The following is a 23,069-nucleotide window of genomic DNA, read 5'->3' as shown; positions in this document are numbered from 1 at the left end:
CAGTCCATTGTTTTTCCTGCTTTCGCTATCTGCGCCTAATGACTGAGCTACGTGACGTCATTTCTTGTGATGTCACACGGAGCATTTCTGGTCGGGACGGGATTCGAATAAAGAATCAACTCTTTTCCTTTACTATAGTGGTCTTGATAACGGGTACCGGTTCTCAAAAAGGGATTCGAGTCCGAGGACTCGGTTCTTTTCTTATCAAACAACCGGGAAAAGCGGTTTGGAGTATCATCCCTAATTGCAATACACTTGACTGTTTGTTGGAATTGGGTTAAGAGCTCTGGGAGGTGTTTACAATAGCAGATGAATAAGTAAACATGTACACAATAGAGGCAAATATTTCAGCATGTGGAGAAACGGCGGTCGTTATTTTTCTATCCAGAGTGGCGCTCAGGTGTGGCTGGTCACCTGATCCTGTCAGATGAGGACCTGACCTCGGTGGTGCAGGGCTCCTGGAAGCGTCTCAATACATTGCAGCACTACAAGGTCAGTGTCGTCTCTTCCACTTGCAGACTTTTAAAGCCGTCGTTTTTCTCCATTTTAAAACTTCTCCAATTGTTTAGTTTTTTTGGTACTTTGGTCACAATTTTGCACAGATTATGTTTTACGGGCCGTTTTTAAGATGCTTTCTGACCCTCTCTTTAGTATGAAGCCATTTTGTGGGAGGTCTTACTTACGTGCCCCCACTTTGACTGTGTCTGTCAGGTTCAAACAATGATGACATCTATTAAACAAGACAAGAAGCAAGGAATTAAACACAGACAGAATTAAATTTGGCTCAATTGAGGAGAAACGTCTCCACCACGCTCGGAGGGAAAATTGTACGCCTCCTCTTTTATTTGGACTTTCCCTGATTACATGGCAACAGCTGTTTCTAAGGGAGGGGGGTCGTAAACAGCCATCGCCTTTGATACAGTTCAAAGAAAAGGTGCCTGGAGCTTCCGTCGGGTCCTGCTTCCTCTCCGCTTTGTAGATCTCGGGTCAAGACAATGTCTTTCTGTGGATGACAATACATCAAAGAAACGGACGCCTTCATGTCGCTCCCCATCCTACACAGTGGAGTTTTACAAGCCTTCTGCTTGGCATGATCAAAGACAGCAGGGCGAGCTGAACTCAATGTAACACAACAGTTTTGTGATCATTTAGATACAATTATTCTGACATCTGTCATCTATGTTGTATTTCTTGGCGCCTCCATATGCTTTAGGCTACTGTGTATTAAAAATGGCAACAGCGGAGGATGCATGTGCATGCACGAGCCAGTCTGCCCCGCAACGTGAGGGTAGAGACAAATAAGGAGCTTCTTGACTGCAAATTTTGGAATCGCATGAAGCAATTTGGGTAAATATCTACCACATATGGATAATCCGCTGACGTCACAATTGGGGCAAATTCCAAACAGCTCGTTTGGAGGAAGAATGAAGGAAGGCAAGATTGTTTTATAAATATCCCCGCCGTGCCTCCGTGGTTTGGTTTGAAATTGTTGGGACTTAAGCAGATCCCAAACACACAAAAGCCAATAGTTAAGAAAAGTTGGTTTTGCATAATGACATACTACAGGCAGGCCAGTCTAGTACCAGCACTCTTTTACTATGAAGCCACGTTGATGTAACACGTGGCTTGGCATTGTCTTGCTGAAATAAGCAGGGGCGTCCATGGTAACGTTGCTTGGATGGCAACATATGTTGCTCCAAAAGCTGTATGTACCTTTCAGCATTAATGGTGCCTTCACAGATGTGTAAGTTACCCATGTCTTGGCCACTAATAGACAATTATAATATATATAATACAATATATATGTGAGGAGGCGTGGCCTGCGGAGCTGCAGCAAGGCGTGGTGTGCCGGGGCCGGCTCCGAGATCGGCGACAGGTGCGTAGATGGCCCACCTGGGCGCAGTTGTCTGATCACCTGTCACTCTACAAAAGGGCAAATTGTGGAGGTCTAACACCTCCGGGTTCCTCGGACCACCAATGACGGACATGACAGGCTTTTTGTAGAGTGACAGGTGATCAGACAACTGCGCCCAGGTGGGCCATCTACGCACCTGTCGCCGATCTCGGAGCCGGCCCCGGCACACCCCGCCTCGCTGCAGCTCCGCAGGCCACGCCTCCTCACATATATATAATATATATAATACACCCCCATACCATCACACATGCTGGCTTTTACACTTTGCGCCTAGAACAATCCGGATGTTTCTTTTCCTCTTTGGTCCGGAGGACACGACGTCCACGGTTTCCAAAAAAACAATTTGAAATGTGGACTCGTCAGACCACAGAACACTTTTCCACTTTGCATCAGTCCATCTTAAATGAGCTCGGGGCCCAGCTAAGGCGGCGGCATTTCTGGGTGTTGTTGATAAATGGCTTTTGCTTTGCATAGGAGAGTTTTAACTTGCACTTACAGATGTAGCGACCAACTGTAGTTACTGACAGTGGGTTTCTGAAGTGTTCCTGAGCCCGTGTGGTGATATCCTTCACACACTGATGTGGCTTTTTGATGCAGTGCCGCCTGAAGGATGGAAGGTCACGGGCATTCAATGTTGGTTTTTCTGCCTTACGTGAAGTGATTTCTCCAGATTCTCTGAACCTTTTGATGATATTACGGACCGCAGGTGGTGAAATCCCTAAATTCCTTGCAATAGCTGCTTGAGAAATGTCGTTCTTCAACTTAATTTGCTCACGCATTTGTTGCCAAAGTGGTGACCCTCGCCCCGTCCTTGTTTGTGAATGGAAGCTGCTTTTACACCCAATCACGGCACCCACCTGTTCCCAATTAGCCCGATCACCTGTGGGATGTTCCAAGTAAGTGTTTGATGAGCATTCCTCTACTTTCTCAGTCTTTTTTGCCACTCGTGCCAGCTTTTTTGCAACATGTGGCAGGCATCAAACTCCAAATGAGCTAATATTTGCAAAAAAATAACAAAAGTTGACCAGTTCGAACGTTAAATATCGTTCAAGCGGTATAGCTCGGTTGGTAGAGTGGCCATGCCAGCAACTTGAGGGTTCCAGGTTCGATCCCCGCTTCTGCCATCCTAGTCACTTCCGTCGTGTCCTTGGGCAAGACACTTTACCCACCTGCCCCCAGTGCCACCCACACTGCTTTAAATGTAACTTAGATGTTGGGTTTTACTATGTAAAGCGCTTTGACTCACTAGAGAAAAGCGCTATATAAATATAATTCACTTCATCTTGTCTTTGCAGTCTATTCAATTGAATATAAGTTGAAAAGGATTTGCAAATCATTGCATTCTGTTTTTATTTACCATTTACACACCTGGTTTGGGGTTATGTACATATAAAGGGTAATTGTGTCCTTTTTTCGGGCGTAGGTCCCAGATGGGTCAACGGTCGCTCTCGTCCCAAGAAACACCAAAAATCACCTCCATGACAGCCACGACTACATGCCTGGAGAGAGTAAGTTGCGGAACATTCTAGTAGTGAGTCCAAATAACCAGACGAGGTCGCTGTTTGACATGATGTTATTAGTATACTACAGCAGTGGTCCCCAACCACCGGGCCGCAGTGAATTTATTTATTTATTTATTTTATTTTATTTTTTAAAATGAAATCAACATAAAAAACACAATATATCCTTTTTTTTTTTTTTTTTTTTTTAAATGAAATCAACATAAAAAACACAATATATACTTTGTTTTTAAAATGAAATCAACATAAAAAACACAATATATACTTTTTTTTTTTAATGAAATCAACATAAAAAACACAATATATACTTCTTTTTTTTTTAATGAAATCGACATAAAAAACACAATATATCTTTTTTTTTTTTTAAATGAAATCAACATAAAAAACACAATATATACTTTTTTAAAAATGAAATCAACATAAAAAACACAATATATCCTTATTTTTTTTAATTTTTTTTAAATAAAATCAACATAAAAACACAATATATCCTTTTTTTTTTAAATGAAATCAACATAAAAAACAATATATACTTTTTTTTTTTAAATGAAATCAACATAAAAAACAATATATACTTTTTTTTAAAAATGAAATCAACATAAAAAACACAATATATCCTTTTTTTTAAAAAATGAAATCAACATAAAAAACACAATATATACTTTTTTTTTTAAAATGAAATCAACATAAAAAACACAATATATACTTTTTTTTTTAAATGAAATCAACATAAAAAACACAATATATACTTTTTTTTTTAAATAAAATCAACATAAAAAACACAATATATACTTTTTTTTTAAATGAAATCAACATAAAAAACACAATATATACTTTTTTTTAAAATGAAATCAACATAAAAAACACAATATATCCTTTTTTTTTTTAAAATGAAATCAACATAAAAAACACAATATATACTTTTTTTTTAAATGAAATCAACATAAAAAACACAATATATCCTTTTTTTTTTTTTAATGAAATCAACATAAAAAACACTATACTTTTTTTTTTTTTTTAAATAAAATCAACATAAACAATATATACTTTTTTTTGTTAAATGAAATCAACATAAAAAACACAATACATCCTTTTTTTTTTTTAAATGAAATCAACATAAAAAACACAATATATACTTTTTTTTAAAATGAAATCAACATAAAAAACACAATATATCCTTTTTTTTTTAAAAATGAAATCAACATAAAAAACACAATATATACTTTTTTTTTTTTTTAAATGAAATCAACATAAAAAACAATATATACTTTTTTTTTTTTATAAATGAAATCAACATAAAAAACACAATATATCCTTTTTTTTTTTTTTTTTTAAATGAAATCAACATAAAAAACACAATATATCTTTTTTTTTTTTAAATGAAATCAACATAAAAAACATATACTTTTTTTTTTAATGAAATCAACATAAAAAACAATATATACTTTTTTTTAAAAATGAAATCAACATAAAAAACACAATATATCCTTTTTTTTTTTAAATGAAATCAACATAAAAAACACAATATATACTTTTTTTTTTTTAAATGAAATCAACATAAAAAACACAATATATACTTTTTTTTTCAAATGAAATCAACATAAAAAACACAATATATACTTTTTTTTTTTTTTTTTTAAATAAAATCAACATAAAAAACAATATATACTTTTTTTTTTTAAATGAAATCAACATAAAAAACACAATACATCCTTTTTTTTTTTAAATGAAATCAACATAAAAAACACAATATATACTTTTTTTTATTTTTTTAAATGAAATCAACATAAAAAACACAATATATACTTTTTTTTTTAAATGAAATCAACATAAAAAACACAATATATACTTTTTTTTTTTTAAATGAAATCAACATAAACACAATATATACTTTTTTTTTAAATGAAATCAACATAAAAAATACAATATATCCTTTTTTTTTAAAAAATGAAATCAACATAAAAAACACAATATATACTTTTTTTTTAAAATGAAATCAACATAAAAAACACAATATATACTTTTTTTTTTAAATGAAATCAACATAAAAAACACTATATACTTTTTTTTTTTTTTAAATGAAATCAACATAAAAAACACAATATATACTTTTTTTTAAAAAAATGAAATCAACATAAAAAACACAATATATACTTTTTTTTTTTTAAATGAAATCAACATAAAAAACACAATATATCCTTTTTTTTTTACAATATATATACAATATATACATTATATATCAATATAGATCAATACAGTCTGCAGGGATACAGTCCATAAGCACACATGATTGTATTTATTTATGTAAAAAAAAAAAAAATTAAATACACCTCCCCCACCGGTCCGTGGGACAAATTTTCAAGCGTTGACCGGTCCGCAGCTCCAAAAAGGTTGGGGACCAGTGCACTAGAGGAGACAGCGTCAGTAATGGTGGATGTGTTGTTTCTCGCCTACCATCAGAGACTCCCATGCTGGACGACGGCGAGGAAGGAGGGGTTAAGTTATGGCATCTGGTGAAAGCCAGCGAGGAGTCTGAGCTGCCCAAGCACAGGCGGGGCAGTGTGAGGGAGAAGGGCGGGGAGAGAGCCAAGGCCATCCCCGAGATCTACCTGACTCGCCTTCTCTCCATGAAGGTAATGTGCCACATACCAGTTCTCTGTTGATGTTGACATTTTTCTTATTCATTCACCATCTTCAGGGCACGCTGCAGAAGTTCGTGGACGATTTGTTCACGGCCATCCTCAGCACCAGCCGTCCCGTCCCCCTGGCTGTCAAATACTTTTTTGACATGTTGGATGAGCAGGCTCTGAATCACAACATCACCGATGCGGAGACCATCCACATCTGGAAAACCAACAGGTAATAACGAGCACGCTGTGTGGAGGCACTTGATGTGCAGGGATGCTTGGACGGAACACAGGGTGGAGAAAAGGGGAAATACAATTGCTAGATCAGGGGTGTCAAACTCATTTTAGCTCAGGGGCCGCGTGGAGGAAAATCATGGACTATTAAAATCATGGCATTAAAACTAAAAAATAAGACAACTTCAGATTGTTTTCTTTGTCTTGCTTTGGCCAGAAATAGAAAAAAGAACACATTCTGAAAATATCACAATGAAATTATAGGGAGAAATACCGGCAGCGGTAAAGTTTACATTAGAGATGTCCGATATTAACTAGGGATGTCCGATAATGGCTTTATGCCGATATCCGATATTGTCCAACTCTTTAATTACCGATACCGATATCAACCGATACCGATACTGATATATACAGTCGTGGAATTAACACATTATTATGCCTAATTTGGACAACCAGGTATGGTGAAGATAAGGTCCTTTTTTTTTTAAATTAATAAAATAAAATAAGATAAATAAATTAAAAACATTTTCTTGAATAAAAAAGAAAGTGAAACAATATAAAATCAGTTACATAGAAACTAGTAATGAATGAAAATGAGTAAAATGAAGTGTTAAAGGTTAGTACTATTAGTGGAGCAGCAGCACGCACAATCATGTGTGCTTACGGACTGTATCCCTTGCAGACTGTATTGATATATATTGATATATAATGTAGGAAGCAGAATATTAATAACAGAAGGAAACAACCCTTTTGTGTGAATGAGTGTAAATGGGGGAGGGAGGTTTTTTGGGTTGGTGCACTAATTGTAAGTGTATCTTGTGTTTTTTATGTTGATTTAATAAAAAAAAAACGATACCGATAATTTCCGATATTACATTTTAAAGCATTTATCGGCCGATAATATCGGCCGGCCGATATTATCGGACATCTCTAATATTAACATTGCTGTATGTATACTTTTGACCCAGCACATTTGCTCACATTTCCAATAAACCCATAATAAATTCATAAAAGAAGCAAACTTCATGAATGTTTTTTGTGAGCAACAAGTATGTGCTCCAATCACTACATCACAAAAAAATAAGAGTTGTAAAAATGATTGGAAACTCAAGACAGCCATGACATGATGTTCTTTACACGTGTATGTAAACATTTGATCGTGACTGTATATATATATATACACTACCATTCAAAAGTTTGGGGTCACCCAAACCATTTTATGGAATAGCCTTCATTTCTAAGAACAAGAATAGACTGTCGAGTTTTAGATGAAAGTTCTCTTTTTCTGGCCATTTTGAGCGTTTAATTGAGCCCACAAATGTGATGCTCCAGAAACTCAATCTGCTCAAAGGAAGGTCAGTTTTGTAGCTTCTGTAACGAGCTAAAGTGTTTTCAGATGTGTGAACATGATTGCACAAGGGTTTTCTAATCATCAATTAGCCTTCTGAGCCAATGAGCAAACACATTGTACCATTAGAACACTGGAGTGATAGTTGCTGGAAATGGGCCTCTATACACCTATGTAGATATTGCACCAAAAAGCAGACATTTGCAGCTAGAATAGTCATTTAGCACATTAGCAATGTATAGAGTGTATTTCTTTCAAGTTAAGACTAGTTTAAAGTTATCTTCATTGAAAAGTACAGTGCTTTTCCTTCAAAAATAAGGACATTTACATGTGACCCCAAACTTTTGAACGGTAGTGTATATGCGTTACTTTAAAGGCCTACTGAAAGCCACTACTAGCGACCACGCAGTCTGATAGTTTATATATCAATGATGAAATCTTAACATTGCAACACATGCCAATACGGCCGGGTTAACTTATAAAGTGACATTCTAAATGTCCCGCTAAACATGACGTATGCGCGTGACGTCAATGGTTGATACGGAAGTATTCGGACACATTGAATCACGATACAAACAGCTCTGTTTTCATCGCAAAATTCCACAGTATTCTGCAATTTGTTCAATTAACAATGGAGACTGCAAAGAAGAAAGCTGTAGGTGGGATCGGTGTATTAGCGGCTGGCTGCAGCAACACAACCAGGAGGACTTTGGTTTGGATAGCAGACGCGCTATCCGACGCTAGCCACCGACCGCACCGATGATCGGGTGAAGTCCTTCGTCTCGCCGTCGATCGCTGGAACGCAGGTGAGCACGGGTGTTGATGAGCAGATGAGGGCTGGCGTAGGTGGAGCGCTAATGTTTTTATCATAGCTCTGACGTTAGCTTCAATGGCGTCGTTAGCAACAGCATTGCTTGGCTTTGACAGGCGTCACAGCATTAACCGTGTAGTTACATGTCCAGTGTTTGGTTCGGTGTCTCCTGATAGTAGTATTGTTGATCTGCTGTCTATCCTTCCAGTCAGGGGCTTATTTATTTTGTTTCTAACTGCAGTTAAGCCCGATGCTATCACGTTAGCTCCGTAGCTAAAGTGCTTCGCCAATGTATTGTCGTGGAGATAAAAGTCACTGTGAATGTCCATTTGGCGTTCTGGACTCTCATTTTCAAGAGGATATAGTATCCCAGGTGGTTTAAAATACAAATCCGTGATCCACAATAGAAAAAGGAGAGAGTGTGGAATCCAATGAGCCAGCTTGTACCTAAGTTACGGTCAAAGCGAAAAAAAGATACGTCCTGCACTGCACTCTAGTCCTTCACTCTCACGTTCCTCATCCACAAATCTTTCATCCTGGCTCAAATTAATGGGGAAATCGTCACTTTCTCGGTCCGAATCGCTCTCGCTGCTGGTGTAAACAATGTGGAAATGTGAGGAGCCTTTCAACCTGTGACGTCACGCTACTTCCACTACAGGCAAGGCTTCTTTTATCGGCGACCAAAAGTTGTGAACTTTATCGTCGATGTTCTCTACTAAATCCTTTCAGCAAAAATATGGCAATATCGCGAAATGATCAAGTATGACACATAGAATGGATCTGCTATCCCCGTTTAAATAAAAAAATGCATTTCAGTAGGCTTTTAATAGAGATGTCCGATAATATCGGCCTGCCGATATTATCGGCCGATATATGCGTTAAAATGTAATATCGGAAATTATCGGTATCGGTTTTTTTATTATCGGTATCTTTTTTATTTATTTTTTTTTTTTTTTTTTTTAAATCAACTCAAAAAACACAAGATACACTTACAATTAGTGCACCAAGCCAAAAAACCTCCCTCCCCCATTCACACTCATTCACACAAAAGTGTTGTTTCTTTCTGTTATTAATATTCTGCTTCCTACATTATATATCAATATATATCAATACAGTCTGCAAGGGATACAGTCCGTAAGCACACATGATTGTGCGTGCTGCTGCTCCACTAATAGTACTAACCTTTAACACTTCATTTTAATCATTTTCATTCATTACTAGTTTCTATGTAACTGTTTTTATATTGTTTTACTTTCTTTTTTATTCAAGAAAATTTTTTTAATTTATTTATTTTATTTTATTTTATTAATTTTTTTAAAAAAGTACCTTATCTTCACCATACCTGGTTGTCCAAATTAGGCATAATGTGTTAATTCCACGACTGTATATATCGGTATCGGTAATTAAAGAGTTGGACAATTTCAGAATTTTGGATATCGGCAAAAAGCCATTATCGGACATCCCTAGTAATAACTAGAAATGTCCGATAATATCGGTCTGCTGATATTATAGGCCGATAAATGCGTTAAAATGTAATAAAATTATCGGTATCGTTTTTTTCATTATCGGTATCGGTTTTTTATTTATTTAAAAACATTTTTTTTAATTAAATCCACATAAAAAACACAAGATACACTTACAATTAGTGCACCAAGCCAAAAAACCTCCCTCCCCCATTTACACTCATTCACACAAAAGGGTTGTTTCTTTCTGTTATTAATATTCTGCTTCCTACATTATATATCAATATATATCAATACAGTCTGCAAGGGATACAGTCCGTAAGCACACATGATTGTGCGTGCTGCTGCTCCACTAATAGTACTAACCTTTAACAGCTAATTTGACTCATTTTCATTCATTACTAGTTTCTATGTAACTGTTTTTATATTGTTTTACTTTCTTTCTTATTCAAGAAAATGTTTTTAATTTATTTATCTTATTTTACTAATTTTTTTAAAAAGTACCTTATCTTCACCATACCTGGTTGTCCAAATTAGGCATAATAATGTGTTACCGGTAATTCCACGACTGCATATATCGGTTGATATCGGTATCGGTAATTAAAGAGTTGGACAATATCGGGATATTGGCAACAAGCCATTATCGGACATCCCTAGCCTTTAACGAAGCTGCTTGTTTATCTTTGGTGAGAAACCGTGTTTTCCTTTTGAAACATAATAACTTGGGATGTGTTTGCGGCACCAAACAGCCTGCCGCTGCGATTTTGGATCAACATCCTGAAGAATCCGCAGTTCATCTTCAACGTGCAGACGTCGGACCATGTGGACGCGGTGCTGTTTGTCATTGCCCAGACTTTTATGGATTCCTGCACCATCGCCGACCACAAACTGGGACGGGTGAGCTAATCGTCAGCCCACAATCTTAAAGGAGCTGCTACTTTATATCAGCATCATCGTGCTCGGTGTGAAACACGACCTAATGAGATCAGTGTTACCTGTTGGGCTGACATTAGGACACCTTTTCCCCCAATTTGTCTCCGTTACAGGACTCCCCTATCAACAAGTTGTTGTACGCCAGAGACATCCCGCGCTACAAGCAGATGGTGGAGAGGTAGGACATGTTGTAGGCCGCTGACCCGGGGCACGGTGCGGTGGAAGCAGGGACAATCTGTCAGGGCCAGACAGTGTGTAGACGATTGTCTGCGAGGCTTCCATGCATGGATGCTCTCAAAGCAGACTGCTCATCACTGCTGTCTGCTGCACACGACACTGGTGATGACTTCAAGCTTTGTTGGATAGCAAACATGTCTGCTTTATAAGCCAGTGTTTTCCAACCACTGTGCCGCGGCACACTAGTGTGCCGTGACATACAGTCTGGTGTGCCGTGAGAGATTATATAATGTCACCTAATTGGGTTAAAAATATGTTTTGCACACCAGTAGTTATAATCCGCAAATAATGTGTTGTTGTTGAGTGTCGGTGCTGTCTAGAGCTCGGCGGAGTAAACGTGTAATACTCTTCCATATCAGTAGGTGGCAGCAGGTAGCTAATTGCTTTGTAGATGTCGGGAACACGTCGTGTCATGATCGCAATATGCAAACGACAGCGAGAGGCAGTGTGCAGGTAAAAAAGGTATCTAATTCTTGAACCAAAAATAAACAAAAGGCGAGTGCCGCTAAGAAAAGGTATTGAAGCTTAGGCATGGCTATGCAAAATGAAACTAAAACTGAACTAGCTGCAAATTAAACAAAAACAAAATGCTGGACGACAGCAAAGACTTACAGCGTGTGGTGCGGGAGGCACTGTGCAGGTAAAAAAGGTATATGATGCTTAAACCAAAAATAAACAAAAGGCGAGTGCCGCTAAGAAAAGGCATTGACGCTTAGGTATGGCTATGTAAAACTAAACTAAAACTGAACTGGCTGCAAATTAAACAAAAACAAAATGCTGGACGACAGCAAAGACTTACAGCGTGTGGTGCGGGAGGCAGCGTGCAGGTAAAAAGGTATCTAAATCTTAAACATAAAATTTAAAAAAAGGCGAGTGCCGCTAAGAAAAGGTATTGAAGCTTAGGCATGGCTATGCAAAATGAAACTAAAACTGAACTAGCTGCAAATTAAACAAAAACAAAATGCTGGACGACAGCAAAGACTTACAGCGTGTGGTGCGGGAGGCGGTGTGCAGGTAAAAAAGGTATCTGATGCTTAAACCAAAAATAAACAAAAGGCGAGTGCCGCTAAGAAAAGGCATTGACGCTTAGGGATGGCTATGCAAAACGAAACTAAAACTGAACTGGCTGCAAATTAAACAAAAACAAAATGCTGGACGACAGCAAAGACTTACAGCGTGTGGTGCGGGAGGCAGCGTGCAGGTAAAAAAGGTATATAATGCTTAAACCAAAAATAAACAAAAGGCGAGTGCCGCTCAGAAAAGGCTTTGACGCTTAGGCATGGCTATGCAAAACGAAACTAAAACTGAACTGGCTGCAAAGTAAACAAAACACAAAATGCTGGACGACAGCAAAGACTTACAGCGTGTGGAGCAGAGACGGCGTCCACAAAGGACATCCGTCCATGACATGACAATCAACAACGTCTCCACATAGAAGGATAGCGTCCGCACAACTTAGTCTCGATTGCGTAAACCAGTGTTTTTCAACCACTGTGCCGCGGCACACTAGTGTGCCGTGAGATACAGTCTGGTGTGCCGTGGGAGATTATGTAATTTCACCTATTTGGGTTAAAAATATTTTTTGCAAAGCAGTAATTATAGTCTGCAAATGATGTGTTGTTGTTGAGTGTCGGTGCTGTCTAGAGCTCGGCAGAGTAACCGTGTAATACTCTTCCATATCAGTAGGTGGCAGCCAGTAGCTAATTGCTTTGTAGATAATAATAATAATACCTGGGATTTATATAGCGCTTTTCTAAGTACCCAAAGTTGCTTTACATGTTAAAACCCCATCATTCATTCACACCTGGTGGTGGTAGATTTCGTAAACAGCGGGAGGCAGTGTGCAGGTAAAAAGGTGTCTAATGCTTAAACCAAAAATAAACAAAAGGTGAGTGCCCCTAAGAAAAGGCATTGAAGCTTAGGGAAGGCTATGCAGAACAAAACTAAAACTGAACTGGCTACAAAGTAAAGAAAAACAGAATGCTGGACAACAGCAAAGACTTACTGTGGAGCAAAGACAAAGTGCATCCGAACATGACATGACAATCAACAATGTCCCCACAAAGAAGGATAAAAACAACTTAAATAGTCTTGACTGCTAAAACAAAGTACATGCAGGAAATATCGCTCAAAGGAAGACATGAAACTGCTACAGGAAAATACCAAAAAAAGAGAAAAAGCCACCAAAATAGGAGCGCAAGACAAGAAGTAAAACACTACACACAGAAAAACAGCAAACAAGTCAAAATAAGTCAGGGTGTGATGTGACAGGTGGTGACAGTACACCTACTTTGAGACAAGAGCTATAGTGATGCATGCTTGGTTATGCTTTAAAGTCATATCCAACAATTGTGACAACAACTTTTTACTGTCAACTGAATTTCATGTTTTAATGATTTCTGCTGGTGGTGTGCCTCCGCATTTTTTTAACGCAAAAAAATGTGCCTTGACTCAAAAAAGGTTGAAAAACACTGATATAGAACATGCTATACGTTTACCAAACAATCTGTCACTCCTAATCGCTAAATCCCATGAAATCTTATACGTCTAGTCCAGGGGTCACCAACCTTTTTGAAAGCAAGAGCTACTTCTTGGGTAGTGATTAATGTGAAGGGCTACCAGTTTGATACACACTTAAATAAATTGCCAGAAATAGCCAATTTTCTCAATTTACCTTTAACTCTATGTTATTATTAATAATTAATGATATTCACACTTAATTGAACGGTTTAAAAGAGGAGAAAACACGAAAAAAATTACAATTAAATTTTGAAACATAGTTTATCTTCAATTTCGACTCTTTAAAATTCAAAATTCAACTGAAAAAAAAGAAGAGAAAAACTAGCTAATTTGAATCTTTTTGAAAAAATTAAAAGAATAATTTATGGAACGAACATCATTAATCATTTTTCCTGATTAAGATTAATTTTAGAATTTTGATGACATGTTTTAAATAGGTTAAAATTCCAATCTACACTTTGTTAGAATATATAACAAATTGGACCAAGCTATATTTCTAACAAAGACAAATCATTATTTCTTCTAGATTTTCCAGAACAAAAATTTAAAAAAAAATTCAAAAGACTTTGAAATAAGATTCAAATTTGATTCTACAGATTTTCTAGATTTGCCAGAATAATTTCTTTTAATTTTAATCATAATAAGTTTGAAGAAATATTTCACAAATATTCTTTGTTGAAAAAACAGAAGCTAAAATGAAGAATTAAATTAAAATGTATTTATTATTCTTTACAATAAAAAAAATAAATTTACTTGAACATTGATTTAAATTGTCAGGAAAGAAGAGGAAGGAATTTAAAAGGTAAAAAGGTATATGTGTTTAAAAATCCTAAAATCATATTTAAGGTTGTATTTTTTCTCTAAAATTGTCTTTCTGAAAGTTATAAGAAGCAAAGTAAAACAATTAATGAATTTATTTAAACAAGTGAAGACCAAGTCTTTAAAATATTTTCTTGGATTTTCAAATTCTATTTGAGTTTTGTCTCTCTTAGAATTAAAAATGTCAGGCAAAGCGAGACCAGCTTGCTAGTAAATAAATACAATTTAAAAAATCGAGGCAGCTCACTGGTAAGTGCTGCTATTTGAGCTATTTTTAGAACAGGCCAGCGGGCTACTCATCTGGTCCTTACGGGCTACCTGGTGCCCGTGGGCACCGCGTTGGTGACCCCTGGTCTAGTCTCTTACGTGAATGAGCTAAATAATATTATTTGATATTTTACGCTAATGTGTTAATCATTTCACACATAAGTCGCTCCTGAGTATAAGTCGCACCCCCGGCCAAACTATGAAAAAAACTGCGACTTATAGTCTGCAAAATACGGTGCCACTCTGGTGTAGTGGCCGTCCCACAACAGTGTGTGACCGGCATAAGGCTGTTTTAGCCCGACATTGAAACAGGCTGTTATGTATGTACAATGACTACAACAGAGCATGTGTGTTCCAGGTACTACGCAGACATCCGTCAGACCATCTCAGCCAGTGACCAGGAGATGAACTCGGCTCTAGCGGAGCTCTCCCGTGTACGTTACCTTTCCGCCTTGCTACGTCACGAGATGTTTTTCTTACATAGAACCCCCATGAATTATCCATGGGCTTTTTGTTGTTGTTACCCCCCCCCCCCCCCCTTTGAGTCGTATACCAGACTTGAGGATGAATAATGGATGATAACCAATGTGCCTCTTTCCCCTCCATGATGCTTCTTCTCTGTTTTGACACAGAACTACGCAGGGGAGGTCAACTTCCTGGTGGCTTTGCATGAGCTGTACAAGTACATCAACAAGTACTACGATCAAGTGAGTGACACGTTATTTTAACGGATGCAAGCATGAGTGTACATTTGGAAAGTACAATATGTTTAATTGCCGTGTTTTCCGGACCATAGGGCGCACCGGATTATAAGGCGCACTGCCGATGAATGGTCTATTTTTTTATCTTTTTTCATATATAAGGTGCACAGGATTATAGGGCACATTAAAGGAGTCATGTTATTAGGGTCCGCACGACCCATTGTCAAAGGAATCCCAAAGGGAGTCCTTTTGCAATGGGACAAAAGGAACCTATTGTTATTGTAAGGTTTATTATTATTATACCGGCCGCCTCTTCGAGCTGCAATTTGACCCACTTAACATGCTTCAAAACTCAACCATATTTGACACACACATCAGGACCTGCGAAAATTGCCATCGAATAAAAAAAACAAAACCCCAAAACTCAAAATTGCGCTCTAACGCCCCCTAGGAAAAAACAAAAACAAACTGCCTGTAACTCCCACTAGGAAGGTCGTAGAGACATGAAACAAAAACCTCTATGTAGGTCTGACTTAGACCTACATTTCATAATTCAACATCCTCGGGCAAAAACCAACAGGAAGTTGGTAATTTCCCCTTCAAGACAAAATTGACACTAATTTTTGCCTCTTTGAGCTGTAATTTGACCCCCTTAAAATACTTCAAAACTCACCAAACTTTTCACACACATCAGGACTGGTGGAAGTTGCGATCTAATAAAAAAAACAAACCCCAAAACTCAAAATTGCGCTCTAGCGCAATTTTTGAATAAAACAGAGACAAAACTGCTCCTCAGAGGAAAACACAGACAAAACTGCTTGTAACTTCCGATAGGAACGTCTTAGATACATGAAACAAAAACCTCTATGTAGGTCTGACGTAGACCTACATTTCATAATTCAACATCCTCGGGCAGAAACCAACAGGAAGTTGGCAATTTCCCCTTCAAGACAAACGTGTACTAAAAACACTAATTTTTGCCTCTTTGAGCTGTAATTTGACCCCCTTAAAATACTTCAAAACTCACCAAACTTTTCACACACATCAGGACTGGTGGAAATTGCGATCTAATAAAAAAAAACGAACCCCAAAACTAAAAAATTGCTCTAGCGCAATTTTTGAATAAAACAGAGACAAAACTGCTCCTCAGAGGAAAACACAGACAAAACTGCTTGTACGTCTTAGAGACATGAAACAAAAACCTCTATGTAGGTCTCACTTAGACCTACATTTCATAGATTGACATCCTTCAGCAAAAATCAACAGGAAGTTTGATATCCCCCCTTCAAAACAAAATTTTTGTAAAAAGCGGTCACCAAACATCAAACATTATCTCCTCTGAGCGCGTTTGTCGTTTCGGCTTCAAACTACTACAGGAGAGACATTGAACCCTTCTGATTGACGGATACTCAAAGAGTTTTGATAAGTGCTACGGTTTTGATTTTACGAGCCTTCAAAGAAAAGAACCACTGTGCCGCAGCACCTAGGAAAAAAACACAGACACAACTTCCTCTAACTCCCAGTACGAATATCGTAGAGACATGAAACGAAAACCTCTATGTAGGTCTGACTTAGAGCTGGATTTCATACACTGACATCCTTCAGTCAACAGGAAGTTGGCAATCACCCCTTCAAAACAAAAGTTTCATAAAAACACTAATTTTTGCCTCTTTGAGCTGTAATTTGACCCCCTTAAAATACTTCAAAACTCACCAAACGTTTTACACACATCAGGACTGGCGGAAATTGCGATCAAATAAAAAAACCGAACCCCAAAACTCAAAATTGCGCTATAGCGCCCCCTAGGAATAAAACAGACAAAACTGCTCGTAACTTCCGGTAGGAACGTCTTAGAGACATGAAACAAAAACCTCTATGTAGGTCTCACTTAGACCTAGATTTCATAGATTGACATCCTTCAGCAACTAGCACCTGCCAAATATGCGGGCCCGACCAACGTTGCTTGCAGCTTTAATTATTGTTTTCTGAATGTAAAAGACTTCCTTGTGGTCTACATCAATCAATCATCAATCAATGTTTATTTATATAGCCCTAAATCACTAGTGTCTCAAAGGGCTGTACAAGCCACAACGACATCCTCGGTGTCGAGTGGGTCTGATATAATATTGTGAAAGTCCAACACATCAGCGAAAGTCCAGTCCATGGTGGGGCCAGCGGGAACCATCCCGAGTGGAGACGGGTCAGCAGCGTAGAGATGTCCCCATCTGATGGACAGGCTAGCGGTCCACCCCGGAGCAGAGTAGAAAAGAAAAGAAAAGAAACGGCAGATCAACTGGTCTAAAAAGGGAGTCTATTTAAAGGCTAGAGTATACAAATGAGTTTTAAGATGAGACTTAAATGCTTCTACTGAGGTAGCATCTCTAACTTTTACCGGGAGGGCATTCCAGAGTATTGGAGCCCGAATAGAAAACGCTCTATAGCCCGCAGACTTTTTTTGGGCTCTGGGAATCACTAATAAGCCGGAGTTCTTTGAACGCAGATTTCTTGCCGGGACATATGGTACAATACAATCGTCAAGATAGGCAGGAGCTTGACCGTGTAGTATTTTATACGTAAGTAGTAAAACCTTAAAGTCGCATCTTAAGTGCACAGGAAGCCAGTGCAAGTGAGCCAGTATAGGCGTAATATGATCAAACTTTCTTGTTTTTGTCAAAAGTCTAGCAGCCGCATTTTGTACCATCTGTAATCTTTTAATGCTAGACATAGGGAGGCCCGAAAATAATACGTTACAGTAATCGAGACATAACATGTAATGCTGGTTCTTTGCTCAAAATGTTGCATAGATGATGTTTTACACATCATCTTCAAGCCGCTTTCTGACAGTCGCTTCAGCATGCGCCGTTTTGTGGGCGGGTCTTATTCACGTGGCTCACCTTCGACAGCGTCTTCTCCCCGTCATCTTTGTTGTAGCGGTGTAGCGTGCAAGGACGGGAGTGGAAGAAGTGTCAAAAGATGGCGCTAACTGTTTTAATGACATTCACACTTTACTTCAATCAATAACGGAGCAGCATCTCCTCATCCGGAAACAAGAAAAATGTGTCCCGTGAAAAAGCGTCCGACCGGAACTCTCTAATAACTAAAGTTCCTTGGGTGAATAATGTAAACTCACTACACCGGTATGTTTTAGCGCTTTCATGGCGAGTTTACTGACAGATATAAGTAAGAACTTTACACTACTTTATATTAGAAATGGCAACAGTGGAGGATGAATGTCACATAACAAGAAGATAGAGAAAAAGAAGAAGCTTATCCACTACGGTGTTGGCATGGACTACAAAGGCGAACGCGCGCAACTTTTCAGAATTTATGCAGATCCCAAATACAGATCAGCATGTACCAGAAGGTAAGAAAAGTTGCTTTTGCATAATATTGCGAAACAAAACACCAGATAATGTCTTACCTTATACACACACCATAATAATACTCCTATTATAAATGCGCCGACAATCCATCAAGCGGTGCGGCTTCATAGGTGGGCGGGGTTGGGGGGTGCTGCAAGGGGTTCTGGGTATTTGTTCTGTTGTGTTTATGTTGTGTTACGGTGCGGATGTTCTCCCGAAATGTGTTTGTCATTCTTGTTTGGTGTGGATTCACAGTGTGGCGCATATTTGTAACAGTGTTAAACTTGTTTATACGGCTACCCTCAGTGTGACCTGTATGGCTGTTGACCCAGTATGCCTTGCATTCACTTGTGTGTGTGAAAAGCCGTAGATATTATGTAGATATTAAGGTTTATTGGCGCTTTGTACTTCTCCCTACGTCCGTGTACACAGCGGCGTTTTCATAAGTCATACATTTTACTTTTTGGAACCGATACGGATAATTTCCGATATTACATTTTAAAGCATTTATCGGCCGATTATACCGGCAGCCCGATATTATCAGACATGTCTATTTGTATAGTTTTTGTTTGTACATTTTTTAGTGTGATTTTCGGTTGTATCACATGCTTGACTCGCACTATAACAGAAAAAAAACCAACTAACATTTAAAGTGATGTACTATTTCTTTTATTTTCCATTTTCAAATAAGAATTTCTGTCCACCGTCAGATCATCACCGCCCTGGAGGACGACTGCACCGCCCAGAAGATGCAGCTGGGCTACCGGCTGCAACAGATCGCCGCCGCCGTGGAAAACAAAGTCACTGACCTATGACCTCACATGCGTCGCCATACCTTCTCCCTGTCGCCACAAAGACGTTGAAGGGAGAGAGAAAAAAGACCCCGGCCTCCTTAAAAAAAGACAGAACCATTTATACACAAAAATAGAAAAAAAAAAGAAGGCATTTTTTTGTGGCGCACAAACAAGACGACCCGTTTTGTCCAAGGGACGACTGCTCGGTGGATCTGGATGGACGACAACGCTGAACATTCCTGCAAACAGTCCTGAAAGGAGCAACTACGGTGGGAGTTTAGGTTGACGAGGAGGAAGATGAAGTGACTTGAGGGGCTCCCGCAATGTTACTAAAGTCTTACAAGGAACTGGAACTTAACAATCAGCTTTCAATCATTCTTACTCAAATGCAGAACCACAACATTCTCATATCATTTATCCATCAGATTCATTGTTTAGCTCGGAATCCCCCCAAAAAACAATCCGTCCCGTGTGAGATCTGTTAAACTCATCAGTCTTCCCCCCCGCCCTGTTAAAAAAAAGGTCCAAACAAGATTGAGTTCTTTAAAAGCTATTTTTATTATTCATTGTTTTTTCAGGTTTATGTTGGAAATCATAACAACGGGCTTGAAGGGTCGTCTTAAAAAAACCAATGTTTTTATTTGTGAACGGTTATTACTAGGGATGTCCGATAATGGCTTTTTGCCGATATCCGATATTCCGATATTGTGCAACTCTTTAATTACCGATACCGATATCGACCGATACCGATATATACAGTCCTGGAATTAACACATTATTATGCCTAATTTGGACAACCAGGTATGGTGAAGATAAGGTCCTTTTAAAAAAAAATAAAATAAAATAAGATAAATAAATTCAAAAACATTTTCTTGAATAAAAAAGAAAGTAAAACAATATAAAAACAGTTACATAGAAATTAGTAATGAATGAAAATGAGTAAAATTAGCTGTTAAAGGTTAGTACTATTAGTGGAGCAGCAGCACGCACAATCATGTGTGCTTACGGACTGTATCCCTTGCAGACTGTATTGATATATATTGATATGTAATGTAGGAAGCAGAATATTAATAACAGAAAGAAACAACCCTTTTGTGTGAATGAGTGTAAATGGGGGAGGGAGGTTTTTTGTGTTGGTGCACTAATTGTAAGTGTATCTTGTGTTTTTTATGTGGATTTAATTGAAAAAAAATAAGTAAAAAAATAAAAACGATACCGATAATGAAAAAAACGATACCGATAATTAACGCATTTATCGGCCGATAATATCGGCAGGCCGATAAGATGTACGATAATGGCTTTTTCCCGATATTCCGATATTGTCCAACTCTTTAATTACCGATACCAATATCAACCGATACCGATACAGCTCTTTGAGACACTTGTGATTTAGGGCTATATAAATAAATATTGATTGATTGATTGATATCAACCGATACCGATATATACAGTCGTGGAATTAACACATTATTATGCCTAATTTGGACAACCAGGTATGGTGAAGATAAGGTCCTTTTTTTTAAAAAATTTATAAAATAAAATAAGATAAATACATTTAAAATATTTTCTTGAATAAAAAAGAAAGTAAAACAATATAAAAACAGTTACATAGAAATTAGTAATGAATGAAAATGAGTAAAATTAGCTGTTAAAGGTTAGTACTATTAGTGGACCAGCACAATCATGTGTGCTTACGGACTGTATCCCTTGCAGACTGTATTGATATATATTGATATATAATGTAGGAAGCAGAATATTAATAACAGAAAGAAACAACCCTTTTGTGTGAATGAGTGTAAATGGGGGAGGGAGGTTTTTTGTGTTGGTGCACTAATTGTAAGTGTATCTTGTGTTTTTTATGTGGATTTAATTTTAAAAAAAAACAACAAAAAAAACGATACAGATAATAAAAAAAAACAATACCGATAATTTCCGATATTCCATTTTAAAGCATTTATCGGCTGATAATTTAGGCAGGCCGATATTATCGGACATCTCTAGTTATTACGTGTTGTTTTTATAGAACACCGCTTTTTCTTGTTGCTGTTAGCATTTAGCACAAAGCACCTCCGTGCCAAAGTACACTGCATTTATTTCCCCTCCTTGTCACAGTCAAGTTCTGTGCAAAATACTCATTCTTGCTGCAAATGTGGTTTAAATGTTGGGCAAAAACAGCTGGCTTGAAAATGAGCCGATTGTGACGTCGTTTTACGATAGCTTGATGAAGGTACCTTTGGCTCTTTAGCGTTTAAAAATTTAATTTATTTGTTGTTTGTATTTATTTAATTGCTTATGTTTGTAAGCGTATTTTGATTTAGTCGCCCTTCCATGTCATTTGGTACTTTTTTTCTTTTTAAGGAAAAAAAAAATGCATTTTTTTTTTTTTTTACCGTGTGTTATATTGCTGTGACTTAAAAAAAAGTCAAATTCACTGTAATTGTTATTTTTATTTGTTTTAAATATTCGGTACTGCTTAAGGATGTTGCAAGCATTGAATTTGTACATAAACATTTTAGTGCTTCCTGTAGCGTGGATGCAACGTGGCTCTTTAACTGTTGTGACCGTGGATTCTTGTACAGTAGATACACTCTGTTGCTAAATCATTCTGACTTTAAGTCTTCAAAAACCTAACAAAGGCTGAATGTGACGCAATAAAGTGTTCCCAGTTCTAACAAAGATTGCAAAGATTATAAGTCACTGCTGTTTAACTTATTAACACCGTGTCTTTTTCTTCATATTTGACATGTTTTCAGCGTGTGAAAGTGTATTTCACACATTTGGCCACTAGAGGCAGCAACTCCTCTCCCTATGAGGAAAGAGAAGAAGAAGAGCAAGCTAATAAGCTACATAATTTGTCTTATTGTGTGTCAAACTTGAACCTCAAATGTTGACAATACACGGTGAGTACCGTATTTTTCGGACTATAAGTGGCAGTTTTTTTCATAGTTTGGCCGGGGGTGCGACTTATACTCAGTGAAATGATTAACACATTAGCGTAAAATATCCAATAATATTATTGATGTCATTGACGTAAGAGACTAGACGTATAAGATTTCATGGGATTTAGCGATTAGGAGTGACAGATTGTTTGGTAAACGTATAGCATGTTCTATATGTTATAGTTATTTGAATGACTCTTACCATAATATGTTACATTAACATATCAGTTGGTTATTTATGCCTCATATAACGTACACTTATTCAGCCTGTTGTTCACTATTCTTTAGACATTTTAAATTGCCTTTCAAATGTCTATTCTTGCTGTTGGCTTTTATCAAATAAATTTCCCCCAAAAATGCGATAAAAAAGTATCTATGTCGAGTGTGCAATACAACGGTGCTGCTTTTGTTTTGAAAAGCGTTATTTGTATTTCTTCCGTGTCACTCTCCCGACGCACTGTAACGAGGCGGGTTGAGACCATCGCTGGAAACTTGGAGCTTCAGCTGAAGAACAGAACGGCCGACTTTTGACTGTTTTCCGCTGGCTTTGGATGAGAGCTGCGATGTACGTGACACCGC

General features: G+C 37.5%; 1 protein-coding gene across 2 annotated transcripts in view; it reads left to right on the top strand.

The window, feature by feature from the left end:
- plxnb1a (plexin b1a) overlaps positions 1 to 22,757 on the top strand; it is a 221,369-nt gene extending 198,612 nt beyond the window's left edge. The window contains exons 31-39 of one of the 2 annotated variants that reach the window (XM_062054642.1): positions 389 to 492; positions 3,339 to 3,423; positions 5,896 to 6,068; positions 6,134 to 6,294; positions 10,668 to 10,815; positions 10,965 to 11,029; positions 15,053 to 15,128; positions 15,327 to 15,401; positions 19,468 to 22,757. In XM_062054642.1, coding sequence (XP_061910626.1) covers positions 389 to 492; positions 3,339 to 3,423; positions 5,896 to 6,068; positions 6,134 to 6,294; positions 10,668 to 10,815; positions 10,965 to 11,029; positions 15,053 to 15,128; positions 15,327 to 15,401; positions 19,468 to 19,572 — 992 coding nt within the window. In that variant the 3' untranslated portion in view covers positions 19,573 to 22,757. The remainder of the gene's footprint in view (positions 1 to 388; positions 493 to 3,338; positions 3,424 to 5,895; positions 6,069 to 6,133; positions 6,295 to 10,667; positions 10,816 to 10,964; positions 11,030 to 15,052; positions 15,129 to 15,326; positions 15,402 to 19,467) is intronic. The other variant, XM_062054643.1, reaches the window with a different exon arrangement.
- The last annotated feature ends 312 nt before the right edge of the window (positions 22,758 to 23,069 follow it).

This window comes from Entelurus aequoreus, linkage group LG07 (genome assembly GCF_033978785.1).
Source record: "Entelurus aequoreus isolate RoL-2023_Sb linkage group LG07, RoL_Eaeq_v1.1, whole genome shotgun sequence".
NCBI lineage: Eukaryota > Metazoa > Chordata > Actinopteri > Syngnathiformes > Syngnathidae > Entelurus > Entelurus aequoreus.
Note: the sequence above shows the minus strand (reverse complement) of the source record. Positions and strands in the feature narration are given on the sequence as shown.